Source organism: Rhinoderma darwinii, chromosome 3 (genome assembly GCF_050947455.1).
Source record: "Rhinoderma darwinii isolate aRhiDar2 chromosome 3, aRhiDar2.hap1, whole genome shotgun sequence".
Lineage (NCBI taxonomy): Eukaryota > Metazoa > Chordata > Amphibia > Anura > Rhinodermatidae > Rhinoderma > Rhinoderma darwinii.
In genome coordinates, this window is record NC_134689.1 from 215,049,389 (window position 1) to 215,068,207 (window position 18,819).

General features: G+C 37.7%; 1 protein-coding gene across 1 annotated transcript in view; it reads right to left on the reverse strand.

Annotated features, from left to right (window-relative positions):
• Nucleotides 1-780: 780 nt before the first annotated feature.
• SEMA3A (semaphorin 3A) overlaps nucleotides 781-18,819 on the reverse strand; it is a 239,240-nt gene continuing 221,201 nt past the window's right edge. The window contains exons 16-17 of the mRNA XM_075857367.1: nucleotides 6,975-7,117; nucleotides 781-2,679 (exon numbers count right to left, since the gene is read on the reverse strand). Coding sequence (XP_075713482.1) covers nucleotides 2,224-2,679; nucleotides 6,975-7,117 — 599 coding nt within the window. The 3' untranslated portion in view covers nucleotides 781-2,223. The remainder of the gene's footprint in view (nucleotides 2,680-6,974; nucleotides 7,118-18,819) is intronic.

Below are 18,819 nucleotides of genomic sequence, written 5' to 3' on the forward strand. Positions count from 1 at the left end.
TTGCTTGTAAAAGTTAGACATTACTTAAGAAAAATCTTAGACTTTATGTGCCAATGTCAATAAAGTTTTTATATGATTTTGTTCTTTAAAGGATAGTGATATTACCAAAGTGTGATAAAAAAAAAGTGGAGCATAAAATGCAAACATTTTTTATTTTTAATGTGCGGCAAGGTGTTGAGTTAGGTGCAAATAACGAATTCCATACATTGCAGTGTATAATAGTCGAAAATATGTAGTAGAAGCTTATGTAATCATCATCACTCTGCTGAACAAATTAAAACAAATTCTGTTACTTTGTCGCATAACATTAAAAATGCTTACTGACCTAAGATTTTCAAGGCCATCCACAATCCAAAACTCAAGAGACTAAGGTGCTGATCTTGCCCAAAAAGATTTTTTGCCAGATCTGCCCAAAAGTTTTCTATGATATCAGAAAATCATGGCTACTTTCTAGTACAAACATTGTTACTTGTACATGGGCGGTGTCTGGTTCTACTTGAACAGTACCGATCTGCAACACCAGAACTAAGGACATGAGTAGCACAGTTTGTGGTAGAAAACTGCAATCTTTTCCTAATTTATTATGGACAACTATAAGTACATTAGGTTTGCATAGCCAGAGACACGCAAATATGTAAGTCTATAAAATGTCATGTAATAATAGCATTTAAACATATATATATATATATATATATATATACATATATATGTATACATATATATATATATATATATATATATATATATGTATATTTAAATGTTATTATACATTACATTTTATAGACATATATACATACACACACAAAACAATTTTAATTTCTAAACCCTTATTTGACAGTTGCTCATTGCATCTAGTAACTCAATTACCGACGTCTCCATTTACTCTTCTGGGTTTTCAGGCAGATAAACAAAAAACTTGATTGCATTTTCTTGGATGGATACCTTTTATAGTGGGCTGAACTAGGTTATTTGTCTATATCACATGGTTCAATCCTAGTTTATCGGAATACATTAAAAACAGTTCTTGTTGATGGAACAAGTAATGGTTAGTGACTGTGGTCACCTAACTAACCATAACCTACTTGACATAATAGCACAGTCTGGCCAGCTTTCATTTTATCACCTATCCTAAGCCAGTAATCACACGAGTGAGTGGCATAACTAATGTATTTTTTTCATCAGTTATGCCGCTCGATTTCCATAGAGGCCAACTGTGAAAATATCAGAACTAGTTGCTGCTGAATTCTGACATTTTAGAAGAGTAGAATATGTCTCTTTTTTCATTTGTGTGAGACTGACCTTGCTGGATCCAAAACACTGTTTAACCAGAATATTTGTTCTCATCACATTTGCATGTAAAGTTTCTTTTTAGCTTACAAAATGTGTTTAATATTTAAATGTTAATCCCATGATATGACACATCATCCCCTTGTTGAGAATTCAATGCATTACTTTAAAAAAAAAAAAAGTTAATTAAAAAATAAAATAAAAATTAAGATATTTTCTTTTTTCATGAAAGAATGAGTAATAGACAATAAAAGAATGTGCTACAACTAGTAAGAAAACAAATTAAAAAAACAACAAATTACATTTCTGTATATTTCTCATGGTACATTTAAATTAAGGTTTAGTACATTACAACTTAATGTCAAAGCTGGTTGAAGATATCAGTAGTAGATCGGTAAGCACAACTTATTTGCTTGCGAGCAGCCAAGTTATTGTTGCGGTTTAGGGTTTGGGTTTTGTACATTCCCAGGCATCATTCTATCTTCTCATACAAATATGCACATGGTAGTCAGACAAAAAGCAAGTTATGTGTACAATCTGAACTTGTTGTTAACAAGGATAATGAATGTCATATCTAGCTCCGGAACGGTGTTGATGACTGATGCTAGGTTTTTCTCATTTCAATGGCAAGATGGTAAACTAACTGTTTCTCCTTGGGAAAGGAAATAAATGAAAAGAATCTGAGGAGGATCGCTTCAGAAATGGGAATACCAAGCTGAGACACGTTGTCTTGAAAATCTTACATTTTGTCTATGTAGTCTAAGTCTATTTGGAAAGTTACTAATGTATTTTATTTAGACTTAGCGGAAAGTTTTGTGAACTTTCCACTCTGTAAACATCCAAATAATGCCATGAAAAGATTCATGAATATTGCATTTTTCCAGTTTAATGTCTATACAAATCCTACTCGGATGAGGTTTGAAGAGGTAATGTGGATTAGACACTCCTTGGTGCCCTTTCAAATTCATGGGTCCTCCTATTTCTGCCCTTCTTATTTTCTTGTAGGTGCTTCCATTTGTTGGGGCTAACCTGGGCATTGACATTTTTTTGCCGACGTTGTTTGCGGTCTCTTTTCCATACTTGCTCACAAAATTCATCCATACTGTTGAGATTTGGGTGGTTGATTAGCTGCATGAAGTCTCTGTACCAGATTTTCTGCGTGGGTGACATGTTGTTTGATGGCTCTTTGTGCTTGTGGTTTTCACCATCATCATCTTTGTGCAGGAGTTCATCGAGATGCTCCGTGTCAATAATTTCTAGAGATACTTTGAGGAGTGTTTGCATAAATCCATGCTCCACTGCAATACAATAATAAATGCCAGAATCTTTCTTCTTTAAGGTGCGAAGAAGGAGGCCATGATCTGTTTTTATTGTACGATCATCCACTCTTATCTGTAAAGAAGTGGAAATAAAATTAATTTGATGCCATTTGTTGATTTTGTTACTATTACAATTAAGTTGTTTGAAAAATGGAAATAAAAGATATAACTATATATTCTTTTTTTTTTATTTAACAAATAAAATGTAGAACACTTTGTGTAATATACCATGAAAATTTGCATTCAGTGAAAATTTCATGACACCCAGGAAAAACATTTCTAACTGCATTCTTAAAAGGGTATTCCCATTTTGGACATTTATGGCATATCCACAGTACCCCCTATTCAGGCACAATGCTCCATCCCCTTATTGCAAGAATCCCTATAATATACATCCTACCTCAGAACCCTGTAATACAACACTGACTGTCCACTATACAAACCGACAGATCCTCACTCAAGTGCATGTAGTCACAAACTGGAAACCCCTTGCTTAAGTGAAGTGCCTCTGTTATAGCGCCAATCACACCCCATTCCTACACAGTGTAGACCCCAACCTATAGTGATATCACTATCTACACCATGGGACACTTGTTCTCCTAAGCAATGACCCCCCAAATACCTTATTGTAAGGGTTAATGGTGCCTGATGAACCGCAATTTGCATCCTTTTTGTCCCCAAAGTATTGCATCACCCCAACCCCTATCAATCACAGGGGGGGGGGCCCACTTCAATTAGAGTAATACCCTTCCCCAATATGGTGCAATTAAAGTGGGATATAATTCAAGGAGAGGCACAGTCTGCTTCTGTTATGCAACTGCTGGCAAAATTGTTAGTGCTTGTTTGGATGTGATTGGAGTATACTTTGGAACAGTGCAAGAAGATCTGGCAATATAAAGGTAAAGTATATGGAGCACAGTTCCTGTGCAATGTTCAGTCAACAATAGGACCCAAGAAATACAGTGACCACATAATATTTTACAGCTCCTATACACATATTATAGTTTATAGTCAACCTGCACTTATTATAGGTTACAACCCCCCACAGTTATTAAAGGGTTGCAGCCCCACCCTACACTTATTATGAGTTACAGCTCCCCTTCACTAATTATAGATTACAGTCCCCCCCCCCCATACACACCGACCCTTCTATGTAACAGCCAGGGGCCTATTTTACCCAGGCATTTTACCTAGGCATTGTAGGTGCTTGATTTTACATATGGCATTTTTTGGGCATTTTAAATTTTATGTAGGGCCATTGGGCAGGCATTTTATGTATGGCATCATTTTACATGGGGAATTTTGGGAGGCACTATTTAAAATAATTTTATGTAGGGGAAATCAGGGGCACTATAGTTATTCTACGGCTCTTAGTTATTCTATACTCTTAGTTATTTGGGGGCACTATTACTTATGCAGTACAGCAGTTAAATGTAATGTACAGCATCACAGGCACACTAGTGAGGGCAGTCACAGTATTGGGTATAGTAGTAGGATGGTTTTTATTGAAGGGGCAGTAGGATAAGCTACTTGTGTTGCTACAGAGAATCAAAATATGCTTCAAAAGTGAGGCGCCAAAGATGTATGTATGGCAAACTTAGCAGAGGTAAGCGTAGCTGGAAGAAGTCTTCGTGATGGTCTGAGCAGGATAAAGAAGACTGGGAAAAACTAACAGAAGACGTCAACCGTGAGAGATTGGATTTAATTGTTTTTTATTTTGCTTGTGACTGCACTTGATCAGTACTGTATTTTCCTATATGGTGTGCAGCATGACGATACTCTTAGGAGCTATATGCTGGTATTATTTAGTTGCTGTATGGTGGTATGATTGAGTCAATCTATGGGGCAATTTTTATTATGTGGTGGTAGTATTTGGTCATAGTGTGGAGGTGGTAGTTGACCCTTCTATAGTGGTATTATTTAATCACTGTATGACTAAATTATTTTGTTTCATACTGTTTTATGTAGAATGGTGTTTGCCCAAATAATTTGCCATTACAGAGACAAATATGGGACAAACATATATGGATACAGATCGCGTATCTTGTTGCTGCATAGTGTGCACTGTATTCCCCAATACAGCACACAACCCTTGGGGAGCACAATAAATACTAAAGAAAACCTGAGACACAAATAAAAAACATTGTTCATGTTATCAAAAGTGGCCGAGATCTTCATACATATGGTATTTATTCCACATGTATTTTTTTCAATAGATATATTAATACATGAGCTGTAAATAGAGATTTGCCACAGAGCAAACATATTCACATGCTAGTTTCCATGCTGCAGCCTCTTAGCGCAGCTGTTATAAGACATACAAATATTAATACATATTTTATTGCATTATATGTCAGTCCGCTAAAAACATTTGTAGTAACATGTTGACTTGGATTTTAGACTACTTTATGCCTACATACACCAAAGAAATGGTTAGTTCTCAGGGGGAAAAGCCAACAGAGTTTGTATAAAACCACCATTTGTCAGAACCTTATGGTGGTAATCGAGAAATTTACAGATAAAGAAAATCACTTTTCCAACTTGCTCTAATTACCCAATAAAGCACATTCAGTCTTTTACCAGCCCATAACTTTTTACAGACACTATGGTTATGGTGCCGCATTCTTAACAATGGCACTAACAGTCAGTGTAAATTCCTTGCTATGAAGGGATCAATTGCATGAAAAGAAAAAAAAAAAAGTTTTTACTTAACCTTTGCACCTAAAATCTTTAGGGCGGGTTCACACATAGCGGAATTTCACTTAAATTCCGCTGCGGACACTCCGCAGCGTTAATCCGCAGCGGAGCCGTTTCTCCATTGACTTTCACTTTAATTTAGCAGTGTTCGTTTACACGATGCGTACAATTCCGCTGCGGAGCATAGGCTGCGGAGCGGAATTTGGTGTCCGCAGCATGCTCTGTCTGTTGCGGAGCAGTGGCGGACTGGTTGCGGACTCATGGCGGAATTTCTCCATTGACTTCAATGGAGAGTCAAAATTCCGCAATGAAGTCCGCAGATCTTATGTGTGCTGCGGAGCGTATTGTTTTTACTACCATGACATTTCTTCATTCTGGCTGGACCTATGTATTTCTAGGTCTACAGCCAGACTGAGGAAGTCAATGGGGCTCCCGTAATGACGGGAGCGTTGCTAGGAGACGTCTGTAAATAGTCACTGTCCAGGGTGCTGAAAGAGTTACGCGATCGGCAGTAACTGTTTCTGCACCCGGGACAGTGACTACCGATCTCAATATACATGTATCTGTAAAAAAAAATATAAGTTCATACTTACCGAGAACTCCCTGCGTCTGTCTCCAGTCCGGCCTCCCAGGATGACGTTTCAGTGTAAGTGACGGCTGCAGCCAATCACAGGCCAAGCACAGGCTGCAGCGGTCACATGGACTGGAGCGTCATCCAGGGAGGTCGGGCCGGATGCCGAAAGAGGGACGCGTCACCAAGACAACGGGCGGTAAGTATGAATTTCTTTGACTTTCACTAGGGAAAGTGCTGTCCCTTCTCTCTATCCTGCACTGAATAGGGAGAAGAGAAGCACTTTTCCTGCAGTCCGCAGCGGCCAGTCCGCATCAATTTTCTGCACATTTTGTGCAGATCCGCTGCAGAATCTGCAACGCAGATTCTGTGCGGCATTGATGCGGACAGTTGCGGAGGAATTCCGCCATGTGTGGTCATGCCCTTATATTTAACATGTTTATATCTTAACTTTGCCATTTAAAAGTGTGGTTTTTATACTTTGTACATTGTAATAGTAACAAAAAAGTTGTAAATATTACTAAGTAAGGCCTTATTCACACAACAGTGAAAAACGTTCTTTTAACGGCCGCCACACGGCCGTTTTCAGAACAATGATGTTCTATGGGTGTATTCACTAAGGGCCTGTTCACATCACCGTTCGCTTTCCATTCCGGGGTTCCGTCGGAGGTTTCCGTCGGATGAACCCCGCAACGGAAAGTGAAAGTGAAACCACAGCTTCCGTTTCAGTCACCATTGATATCAATGGTGACGGAAACATCGCTAATGGTTTCCGTTCGTCGCGATTCCGGCAGGTTTCCGGTTTTCCGACGGAATCAATAGCACAGTCGACTCTGCTATTGATTCCGTCGGAAAAACGGAAACCTGCTGGAATGGTGACGAACGGAAACCATTAGCGATGTTTCCGTCACCATTGATATCAATGGTGACTGAAACGGAAGCTGTGGTTTCACTTTCTTTTGCGGGGTTCATCCGACGCAAACCTCCGACGGAACACCAGAACGGAAAGCGAACGGTGATGTGAACAGGCCCTTAGCGATTACAATTTTTTTTAATGGTAGTACGAATAGGGCCTAATGGAAAAAAAATATTATATTTACCTCTTCTTTCTTGTCATCATTCTGTTTCTGGAACTGCCAGAAAACTGTGGCTCTCTGTGATTTAGGACTGCACTCAAGAAATGTGCTACTGTTCTCCACACCATATATTATCTTCTCCTCCAAACTCTGTCTATGTGGATCATCTGAAAGCAGGAAACACACCACATCAGAACGGTATTAGCATATGAGGTACTTTCATTCTAAACCACCTTTCTTTAAAAAAACAAAAAAGCACAAAGCACTTTTTAGTCTTGTCCTGCACAGAGAAAACCAATTTTACAAACATTGTCAGCACTCATGACCACAACTAGTGCCATTCTCCCCTTAGAAAAGCGGTTTCTAGAACTCAATCGAATTCAAAATGACCAGCTATAATATCCCATATGCATTAAATAGACGATAAGCAAATAGAATGAATAATATAAATATAGGCTATAGGTATCAATTGAATAGCAATAAAGTAATTATAAGATGGCATTTTATAGAACATATATGTCTTCAAATATACTCTTTGGTTTACTTGTGCGCTCTCGGTTTGGAGCATTAGACATTTTTTTTAACGGTGCATACCTTTAACAATTAACTGTGTAATGATTCAATTATATTATTTATAGTATGATGAAGTTTCCATTATTTATTCATTTTTCTCCTTTCCTTGGAACCTGTAGGTGAGTGGGCAACCATGTAAGACATGTCCTCCATAGCATGAGCCACTGTTTCTTAGCTGCTCTTTGCTCTGACAAATAGGAGTGGGTCCCAGATAGGGAATGCCCATCTATGAAATTCTTATCTAAATCCTGAGGTCTGCTAGAGGCCATTCTTGGGAATTTTCTGCCCTTACTCTAGAGAAAGTAAAGACAATACACAATGCAGAAGAACAGACTAAGGGTTCGAGGTGGGCTGTGTAAAGGAGTGGCGCTAGTTTGTTGCTTTCACAAGGAGCTTAGTTTGGGGACGATCGCTTGTTACTACGATCGCTCGTCCCCATACATTTCTATCATGTAAGCGTTTTTCTCGTTCATTGGCTGATTGTTGTCATGATTACATCGGGCAATGATCGGGAACAAGCATTCTGTGAGCACTCGTTTGCCTGATATTTGGCTCATGTAAAAGAGCCTTTAGTCTATAGTGGGAGCCCAAATAATGTTTTGTATTTACCACTATGAGAAGTTTGCAGTTTTCTTTTTATAAAGAGTCCCCATGAATATATTGTTTTAGCTCCCAAAGGGGTTTCCCTTTTCTTTTGATTGGACCACCCCAAAATAGAACACAATTGTGAAATCTAACAAATAGAATATTCCAAAGTAAACAAATTCCTGAAACTTTGTAGGAAGTGATTTAATAATCATTGCATTCTGAAATGTTATTTTTTCTCACTTAGAACTTGTAATGTTTTATATAGCACATATTATAGGACATATAAAGCAGAAAACCCATTATAACTGATCCTCCCCAATGCAGTCAGCTCCATTCTTTACAAGGAAGTTGGGAGGTATACGTTACAATTTATGTAATCAAGCCTTGTGGCTTTCCATTTAAATCAGATTGTGCCTGTATGGTTAAAACATGTTTTCTTCAATATATTGCAGTGGAATATTGTTTTCCACAGTTTTATGGGGAAGATTTACAATCAGTGGCAGTGTTATTGAGGAAGCAATCTCCAATCAAATTATTTCCATAATATATTTATATTTGACGAATTGGGAGAACAAACACTGCCGTTTAAATTGTTCTACTAATTATTTCCTCTCCCAAGAACAGAGTTTCCTGGGTATTAATCATGCTATAAAAAAATCACTTTGCAATTACAGGCTATTATCCCCTTGGCATACTTTACTGAAAATGGTGCTTATACTCCACAATTTCTTAAACAAGCCACACAGTTGAGAAAATGAACATTTAAGGCAGTTGAGTGACATAAAGCATGAACATCACACCTTACATGATAAAAACACAGTAGGATAAGAAAATATTTACAATGCCTAATAAAGAAAGAGACCACCAGAACACCGAGTGACAAGGTCACATTTCCAAGTTGACCTGCAAAAGGTAATTAAAATCAGAGAGTTCTGGATACTTATGCTACCAAGTAAAGGTGATCTGCCTCTCTATGTACCACACAAGTGGAAACCCTATTACCCCCACCTCCTATTCAGAACAATGGGCATTTTTATCAGAAAAAACTTACATTTACATGATGTAAATGCCCTTGTGGTTTTTACTTATTAAAAGTGAATTTCTATGCATTTCAAATGAATGACAATATTCAAAACATTTGCCAATAGTAACATTTTGGAAAATACTGATCGGTTTATTGGCCTTCTATGAAATTAGCCCCAGTGTGGGAGTCTGAGACATGGAAACTGCATTGTGAGCCACATCAGGGACGGGGACTGATATGAATGGTGACCATTTCTGTATGGGGCTGTGGAATATGTTGGCACTTTGTAAACAAAAGAAAAAAAATTGTTGATTTTTTTCATAAAAAGAGAGTAAAGGTCCTCTTACAAAGCCCGTCCTGGGCCGAATAAATGTGTGCCGATCAACGAGACAGCTCGTTGATCAGCGCTCGCTTGCTCTGTTCACAAGGAGCTAGTATGGGGATGAGTGCTCGTTACTCCGATCGCTTGTCCCTATACATTATTATCATGCAGGCAGCGCGTCTCCCTGTTTACACAGGGAGATGTGCTGCCGACAACGACTATAATTTACTTTTTTAAAACAATACAATTAGCAGATGAACAAGCGTTCATCTGCTGATCGCTGCACTGTTTACACAGGGCAATTATCGTCAACGATATGAAAGATCATTTGCCTGATAATTGGCCCGTGTAAAAGGGCCTTAAGTCATATGTTTCTGGACCTCGGTGTAGAGAGAATAAAAGCTGCACCTAAACACTAAGAACTTCATCACTTATTCACTACAATATCTAACAATGACATTTATATCTACATTGGTATATAGAGAGACAGCTCTATCTAGCTAGGATAACATTATCGTGCAATGTGAATTTTTTCATAATTTTCAAGATCTCTTAGGCCTCATGCACACAAGTATTTTTCATCCGCAATTATGGACCCATTCATGTCTATGGGCTACGGACACCTTTTCATATTTTTACGGCCAAAGAAATGATAGAACATTTCCTTTTGTTGTCCGTAATTATGGCATGATCTCCCCATAGAACTCTATGGGCGATTCCGTAAATACGGACGGCTACGGATGTGCATCTGTAGCTGTCCGTAATTCCCGAAGCATTGCTATGCGACTCCAGGGGATTACCCAAGATTACTCAATTTTTTTTGCGGATCCGTAAATACGGATGCATTACGGATGCACTACGGACCGTATTTATGGACACCGTTCTACATATGCGGATGATTTACGGATGGCTATAAATGACTTTGGATCCGTATTTACGGATGGATGAAATCTACGGACGTGTTTTCCTCGGGCCTTAGGCCTCATGCACAAGGCCGTTCCTGTAATCACAGTCCGTGATTACGTGCACTGCCGGTCAGCCACCCGCATTGTCGGCCCATGCTCCCATACATGTCCTATCTTTTGCAGTGGCTTTCTACGACCTGGACACCTTCCCTGAAATATATGGGATGGGGTCTGTGATCAATAGAAGTAAATTGGTGCGTAATTGCGGACCGTAATTATGGACAAATTCAACAGTCGTGTGCATGGGGCCTTACAGTCATTAATGTGAACCTTCATTGTTTACCACTAGAGGGTGATTATCTGTCCTGGTCATGTGATGGACACACAGGTACACGACTCGCTAGAGAGTTACAGTATGTGCATCAGAGCCATGTCTTGTAACAAGTCTTTGTGATCATCACAAGATCGATACATAAATTTTGTTAGAAAAATTTATCACTTTTTCTTATACCATTAATAATCTTGATTTGCCATACCATAATACCCTTTTAAGCTATGATAGCTATAAAATATTTTAAATAATTTACTGTATCAATAGTAAATAATTTCCATATACTATTATGAAAAAAGACATAATAAATAAAGACGCTTTAGTACCCCTTTAACCATGCTCTGTATTAATTCAGAGGTTTTTTTTCACATACATCTTAGATCCCAAAGCTTTGATCAAGGATTGTGTATGACTAAAATTCCCATCCAAGAAAATTGTTTAAATAGCGGACTCAGTAAAAGAAAACAAACTGTAGCGAAATGACTTCTTGTTTGTTTTTACTAGCTTTCATCATTTTTATAGCCGATTCAGCCATCTGAACATCATACACAAAATTAAAAATCAAGCGTATATCATATGGTTTATAATAGTTTCAGATGTTCATATACTATGGGAAAAGTGCAGAGATGGAAACTATGAGATAGCACATATATAGCGAGTCACGTAAAGATTCACGTGCATGGCCGGCAGATGCAGAACGCTTAGTTTTAGCAAATGGTTTAGTCCCAGGTATTGGGTTATATATTAGCTTTACTCTCATGTTTTATTGTTTAGTAAAATATTGTGTAATGATTAAAGGAACAGAAGAAAGTGCTTAAAAGGTATACAGTGTCAGATTGGGGAATATTATAACTCCAAGTGCCAAAACTCCACAAGCCGTTGAGTATGAAAAGTACCGTATATTTTACACCGTTTAAATCCTTTGTGTAATTTAAGAACACGTAAAGCAACATTTACACAAGTAACAATGAATGTGTAAAGGTGTAATAAGTCACACAGGTCCCTAGGGGCAGCATTAGTTAGTGCTGGAGTGCTATTAAATGAAGAAGAATCCCATCACATGGTCTGTTAGAATAAACTTTTCCGGACAAGTATATAATGATTTACAAAGAAGATATATCTAAATATAAGGCTTCAAAATACAGTACACAGTCAGGATTACTATTTACACAGGAACATTACCGTGTTAAAATTTTAATAAGCTCACATTTCTGTTCTTCAGCACGAAACCCATTTTTCCATCTCAGTTTTCTGGAATATCTAACTTTTTATTTTGAGTCGACAAGGGTATATTACATCTTGTTGTTTTCTGTTTGTTTTTTGCAGGACCATTTTACCTTATATTTATTCCATTTTGTGTATATATTATTAATTTAATTTTGGGGGTACAAACTGAAAATAAACCACAATTCTGACATTTGTTTCTGTATCTCTTTTTTTTCACTATGTTTATTATTAATCTTATATAAGCGTACATATATTATAATTACAGTTTGTTAGGGTCATGGGGATACCAAATATGTGGAGGTTATGTAATATGGTTCTTATTTTATAAAATAAATATTATATGTAAAAAAAAATGTGTTTGTGTCACTTCCTTACATTTATTTATTCTTCAACATAACTTTCTACTTATTATTATTATTATATTATTTATATTTTTCTGTAACATATAGAACAATATATATATATATATATATATATATATATATATATATATATATATATATATATATAAAAAACTTATTTATTTCTTTTTTTCAAATACAATATGCTGGATTTTTTCTGTATTCATGGTGATGCTAGGTCCCTCCCCTTATTCCTTGTTGTGATCATTACGATCGCAGCACTGACAGGGTTTACTGCCAGGATCAGAGATTTTTACGATCTAGGCAGTGACGGCAGAAGCACGGCTGTGTATAAGATGCGTACTCCACTTGCTGATTTGATGAGATCTTTGTGAAAGATTTTTCGATCTGATTTATCTTATATTATCCATTATAGAGTGTTAATGGATTAAGAGTGATGACATCAAGGAGTTATCATTTTATAATAAAAAGTTATGAAATGTTCTAATACACTTTGTGTTTCAATTCCTCACTCAAGATCTCTGCTTGCTGTCAGTGGCCAGGATATTATTGTTTACATCCAGATGCTGCAGACCAGTCAAGTCCAACTTACACAAGTACTCAGTATGAGAGAGAGCTCCAATACACTTTATGAGTGATAATATTTTGTCAGTTGATCAGGAAAGGTTTCAGCTTCTAAATGTAAACAAGAATGTTTTTTTGTCCATAGAGAGCAAACGGAGATCTTAAAAAATTATGGAAAATGTGTTGTGTTACATAATGTTATATAATGTTTCATTATACACTGAATTAGCTTCATGTACATAAAACCCAGGGGCAGACACTCCATTGGTGCCACCTGTACAACTGCAGTAGGTTGGGGGGCCATTGGATTGCATGTAAGAGATAAGCTAATGACAATTGCTCCCAATTATTGGTGGATAGCTGTAGAGATATAAGGGCAGGTTGTTCTTTGAGCTATTGGAGAGTTAGGGGCCCACACACTGTTCTTGAACAGGAGCCCTCAGCTGTCTATATCCACCCTTGATAAAACGGGAAAATCCCCGAATTGCCCATGGAAGGAAAACAAAAGTATCCAGTAGATCCACAAGGGGGAGCTATGTACTTATGTCTAATTTCAGTAGGACTGTATATATTTGAATGAACAGCTGGGATCAAAGTACATGCAGTATACAATATGTGTGTGTGTGTGTGTGTGTGTGTGTGTGTGTGTGTGTGTGTGTGTGTGTGTGTGTGTGCGTATGTGTGTGTATACAGGCCTATTTCTGATCATCTTTAATCATGTAATGTAAATTGAATGATGTGTGTGTTGCACATGAGCGATGTTTAAATAAAATAACCTCATATTCAATTAACACAAAAGTATGTTCCCTTAATACAGCATCAAGGAGTGTTGTACACCAACAATATCCACTGTATAACGCTACAAATATCAAGGTTCATAAAGCTGTTTAACCCTATTACAATAGTACATAAAATAATTCAAGGGTCTGTACAGTATATCAATCCAATAAAAATATGGTGAAAATATGCAGATCTGAAAGTTTCCTTACATTACAAGAAAAGGGAGTGGAGGAAGCTGGAATTATTTTGAATTAAAACGTAAAAACGATATTGCTAATACTAAAAGCAATGAATCCCTTAAGATTTTTTTTTATTTTTTACTTTTTTTAACAAGGGCATGCGATACCATAGGGCATGCATATCATAAAGGCAGACCATGTGGCTGATATGGGGCCCTTTGAAAGGGGTTCAGTCCTGTTTGGTCAAATCCCCTTTGCTATGAGGTGGCAAAAATCTATGTGGGACTCCCCTTTTTGGAGAAACTTTATTGTTAGCAACTAAGGGGTATTGGTCATGGATTTGGGGTGGAGATGGAAACAAGCTCCAGGCCCTTCTGTCCTGGATGGGGAAATTTAATCTTTAATAATGGGCTTAAACTCTTCTATGTACGCAACGTCACATCATACAATACATAGGTTTGCTCCAAGGGTGAATATAACTTTGTGGGTAGTACTACCTTATGACTGACGACAATAGAAAAATGTTGTTTAAACCATAGTTTCCTTCTAGGTTGAATAGGTTATAATGCGTATTAAGCACTGCAAAGTATCTTGTACTGAATCAATCACAAATGGAGACTTTGTTACCCATAGCTTTATTTTCTAAACTGCACTGGAAACATTTCGGTTGGAATCTGACTGGTTGCTATGAGACAGTTGTGAACCAAGGTCCTACATTCTCACATGATTTCACAAATGATAATGTATTATGATAAAATTCACAGAACAGAAGCATTATTGCTGCTGAGATGGCTCAGTGACTCATTTTCAATGTAAAGTAGTATCATTTTTGGGATTTTTTTTTTTGTATAAAAGGTTGCAGTATATAATGAGGTGCCGTCCTTGGACAACAACATTACTTTTATAACTGTACTATCTTGCCTCAAGCTATTTGGGAGGTATCTTAAGGGAACGCCAGTTCAGCTGCTCAATGCTCACAAGCGCTGCAGATTATTCTGGTTTCCTCTGTCACATTCCCTTTAGCAGTAAAAACTGAGTTTTCATGTACAGTACTAATAAAACATTTCTAGCCCTGACAAATCTACAAATACAAAACAGTTAACTTAATATATTTCTGTTACATGTGAACCTACGACACACATAATTGTGTCTGTTCCCAGTATTCACTTTAACACCAAAGTTATGTAAAATGGTTTATAAAAAGTGGCTACATAAATGATGTATATCGATAAGGGGATGCAGAGATGAAATATTAGATTACTCGCTAACGTCTTTTTGGCAATTAAAACAAGGGGATCATGAATAATGATCAAAAATTCCATAAAATAGAATAATAAACTTGGTTGTGTGGGCGCAGTTGAGGCAATAATGTTTATTATTAAAGGTTAATAACCTGTGAGAAACACTGCACATTTACCACTAAGTGTAACCCATAAGACTCATACAGCAGCTACACATTGGGATGAATTGAGCTCATATTGAAAGTTCTGGAAGTAAAATAAAGACACATATGAAGAGAAGTAATATAAAGCTGTGCAGATGGAGATATACACAAACTGTGTACAAGAGCCCTTAGGTTCTACTACATAGAATAAGAATATTAATAATTAGATTTTTACTAAATAAAAGTTTAAATAATATCCCAATTTATAAACCAGCAAATGAACAGAATCATAAAGAAGATAAATTTGGAAAAAATTATTGACAAAGATCTACTTCTGTTAAGGTTTATAATAAAATATATTTCTATCTATCTATCTATCTATCTATCTATCTATCTATCTATCTATCTATCTATCTATCTATCTATCTATCTATCTATCTATCTATCTATCTATCTATCTATCTATCTCATGTTTATCTGTAATTTATCTATAATATATCCATCTATCTATCTATCTATCTATCTATCTATCTATCTATCTATCTATCTATCTATCTATCTATCTATCTATCTATCTATCTATCTATCTATCTATCTATCTATCTATGTATCGTATTGGGACCCACCTCTTAATCATTGAATTCAGGCATTTCTTTAAGTCCCATTGCTGCAGGTGTATAAAATCCAGCACCTAGCCATGTACTGCAGTTTTCCTTTACAAACATTTGGGATAGAATGGTTCATTCTAAAGAGCTCATTGAATTATAGCGTGGTACTGTCATAGGATGCTAGCGTTGCAACATGTCAGCTCGTGAAATTTCTTCCCTCCTCGATATTCCATGATCAACTGTGAGTTGTATTATTGCAAAGTAGAAGTGTTTAGGAACCACATCAACTCAGCTTCGAAGTGCCAGATCACTTAAAGTTACAGAGTGGGGTCACCGAGTGCTGAGGCACATAGTGCATAAAAGTCGCCAACACTCTGCTGACTCGATAACTGCAAAGTTCCAAACCTCCTCTGGTATTAACATCAGTACAAAAGCTGTGCGCCGGGAGCTTCATGGCATGGGTTTCCATGGCTGGCCGAGTAGCTGCATGCAAGTCTTACATCACCAAGCACAATGCAAAGCATTGGAAGGAGTGGGGTAAAGCACGGGACAACTGGAGTCTGGAGCAATGGAAAAGTATACTGTGGAGCACCGAATCACGATTCTCTATCTGGCAGTCTTATGGACGAGCCTGAGTTTGGCGGATGCCAGGAGAACGTTACTTGCCTGACTGCATTGTGCCAACCATAAAGTTTGGTGGAGGAGGGATAATGCTATAGGGTTGTTTTTAAGGGATTGGTTTAGGTCTGTTACTTACAGTGAATAGAAATCTTAATGCTTCATCATGTCAAGACATTTTAGACAGTTGTATGCTTCCAACTTCGGGGGAACAGTTTGGGGAAGGCCCTTTTCTGTTTCAGCATAACTGTGCCTCTGTGCACAAAGCAAGGTCCATAAAAACATGGCCCGCACAGAGCCCTGACCTGAACCCCATAGAATGCCTTTGGGATGACCTAATGGAGATTACGGGTCAGGCCCTCTCGTCCAACATCGGTGTGTGACCTCACACGTGCTCTTCTAGACGAATGGGCAAAAAATACCACAGACACACTCCAAAATCTTGTATAAAGCCTTCCTAGAAAAGTAGAAGTCATTTAGCTGCAAAGGGGGGACAAATTCCATATTAATGCCTATGGATTTAGAATGGGATGCCATAAAAGATCCTGTAGGTGTAATGTGTAGGTGTCCCAATACTTTTGTCTGTATAGTATATCTATGTATCTATCTAATATCTATCTATGTAACTATCTATCTATCTCATACACTTTATTTATTTATCAATCTATGTGGGGGGAAAGAATAAAACAGTTGGATACAATCGTTACACGGCTCATGTGAGTACTATATAAGCATAATCTACAGTCATTTATTTTGATATGAATCAGTTGTGTGGAAATTTACATCATTTTACGCTTTTGCATTATGATTAGATTAGACCATATGTTGTTTGTACTCGTTTATTTTCCCTTTTTACATTATAAACCCATTTGAACAGATGCCTTGTTTTACAATACTAGTCGCTCTCCTACACATAAAGAAAGGAACTCTCCAGGCTCTGCTCAATTTCTGACTTTATTAACTCTCCTCTACTGCTCTCTGACTACAACCTTCTCTTCTTCACCATCAAGAAATCTCAACCTTTTCAGGACACACGTACCTACAGTATCACACATACAGCAATTTAAATGTCATTAACACTCAGCAACTTAAAGACATGTTACGGTCTTCACTGTTGCTAATTTCTTCCCTCTTCTGTCCCTATCTGGTTGTCAAACATTACATTGAAATTATCAAAAGTGTCCTGGATGAAACAGCGCCCTCTACACTCCAAACCTCCCAATACAGATGTCAGCAACATTGGCACACACCTCAAACTCGTTTTCTTCAATAGTGCGCTAGGGGTGCCGAACATCTGTGGAGAAAATCGCATTTGTAAGCAGATTCCCTTTATTACAAGTTCATGCTCAAAATTTACAGATCTGCCCTCCACCTACTCGCCCCACTACTTTCATTAGTTATCTTATTCCCTCACACCTCATCCAGTCTCTCTCTAGTCCCTCTTCCCGAACTAAAATATTGAACCTCTCTCTTTCTTTTGGCATCTTTCCCTACTCTTTTAAACATGCTGTTATCACCCCATTACTGTAAAAAACATCTCTTGATCCGTCCTGCGCTGCTATCAACTGGTCTCCAATCTCTCATTCATCTCTATAATCCTGGATATGCCATCTTGCTGCTAACGGTATGTTCACACGCAGTGTTTTCAGATGTAATTCAGGCGTTTTACGCCTCGAATTACGCCTGAAAAAACGCCCCTAATATGCCCACAAACATCTGCCCATTGCAGGACACTTCTTGGGACGTATTTGTGCAGGACACTTCTTGGGACGTATTTGGAGGCGTTTTTCATTGACTCCATTGAAAAACAGCTCCAAAACCGTCAGTAAATTACGCCACGAAAAACGCGAGTTGTTAAAAAAACGCCTGAAAATCAGGAGCTGTTTTCGCCTGAAAACAGCTCCATATTTTCAGACGTTTTTGGTCACTACGTGTGAACATACCCTAACTCTCTCCTCGACTCCTTAGAATCTGGTTTCTGCACTTCACAGAAACTTCCCTAAATTATTTCCTGACAGCTAAATCTGACAACTTTTCTCTCCTGATTCTTCTGGATCTTTCTGCAGCCTTTGACACTGTAGACCACCAACTTGTACTTGGTATGCTCCGCTCTATTGTTCATAAGGACGCTGCTCTCTCTTGGTTTTCCTCCTATCTCTCTGACCACTCGTTCAGTGTCATTTGCTGGTTCTACTTCTTCTCCTCTTCCCCTTGCTATCGGGGTTCCTTAGGAATCAGTCGTATGTCCTCTTCTGTTTTCTCTCTACACAGCCCCCTTGGACAATCCATCAGAAGATTTGGCTTCCAGTACCATCTCTACGCTGATGACACCCAATTATATACCTCTTCCCATGACCCCATCACCCCTGCTCTAATACAAAACACCAGTGATTGTCTGTCCGCT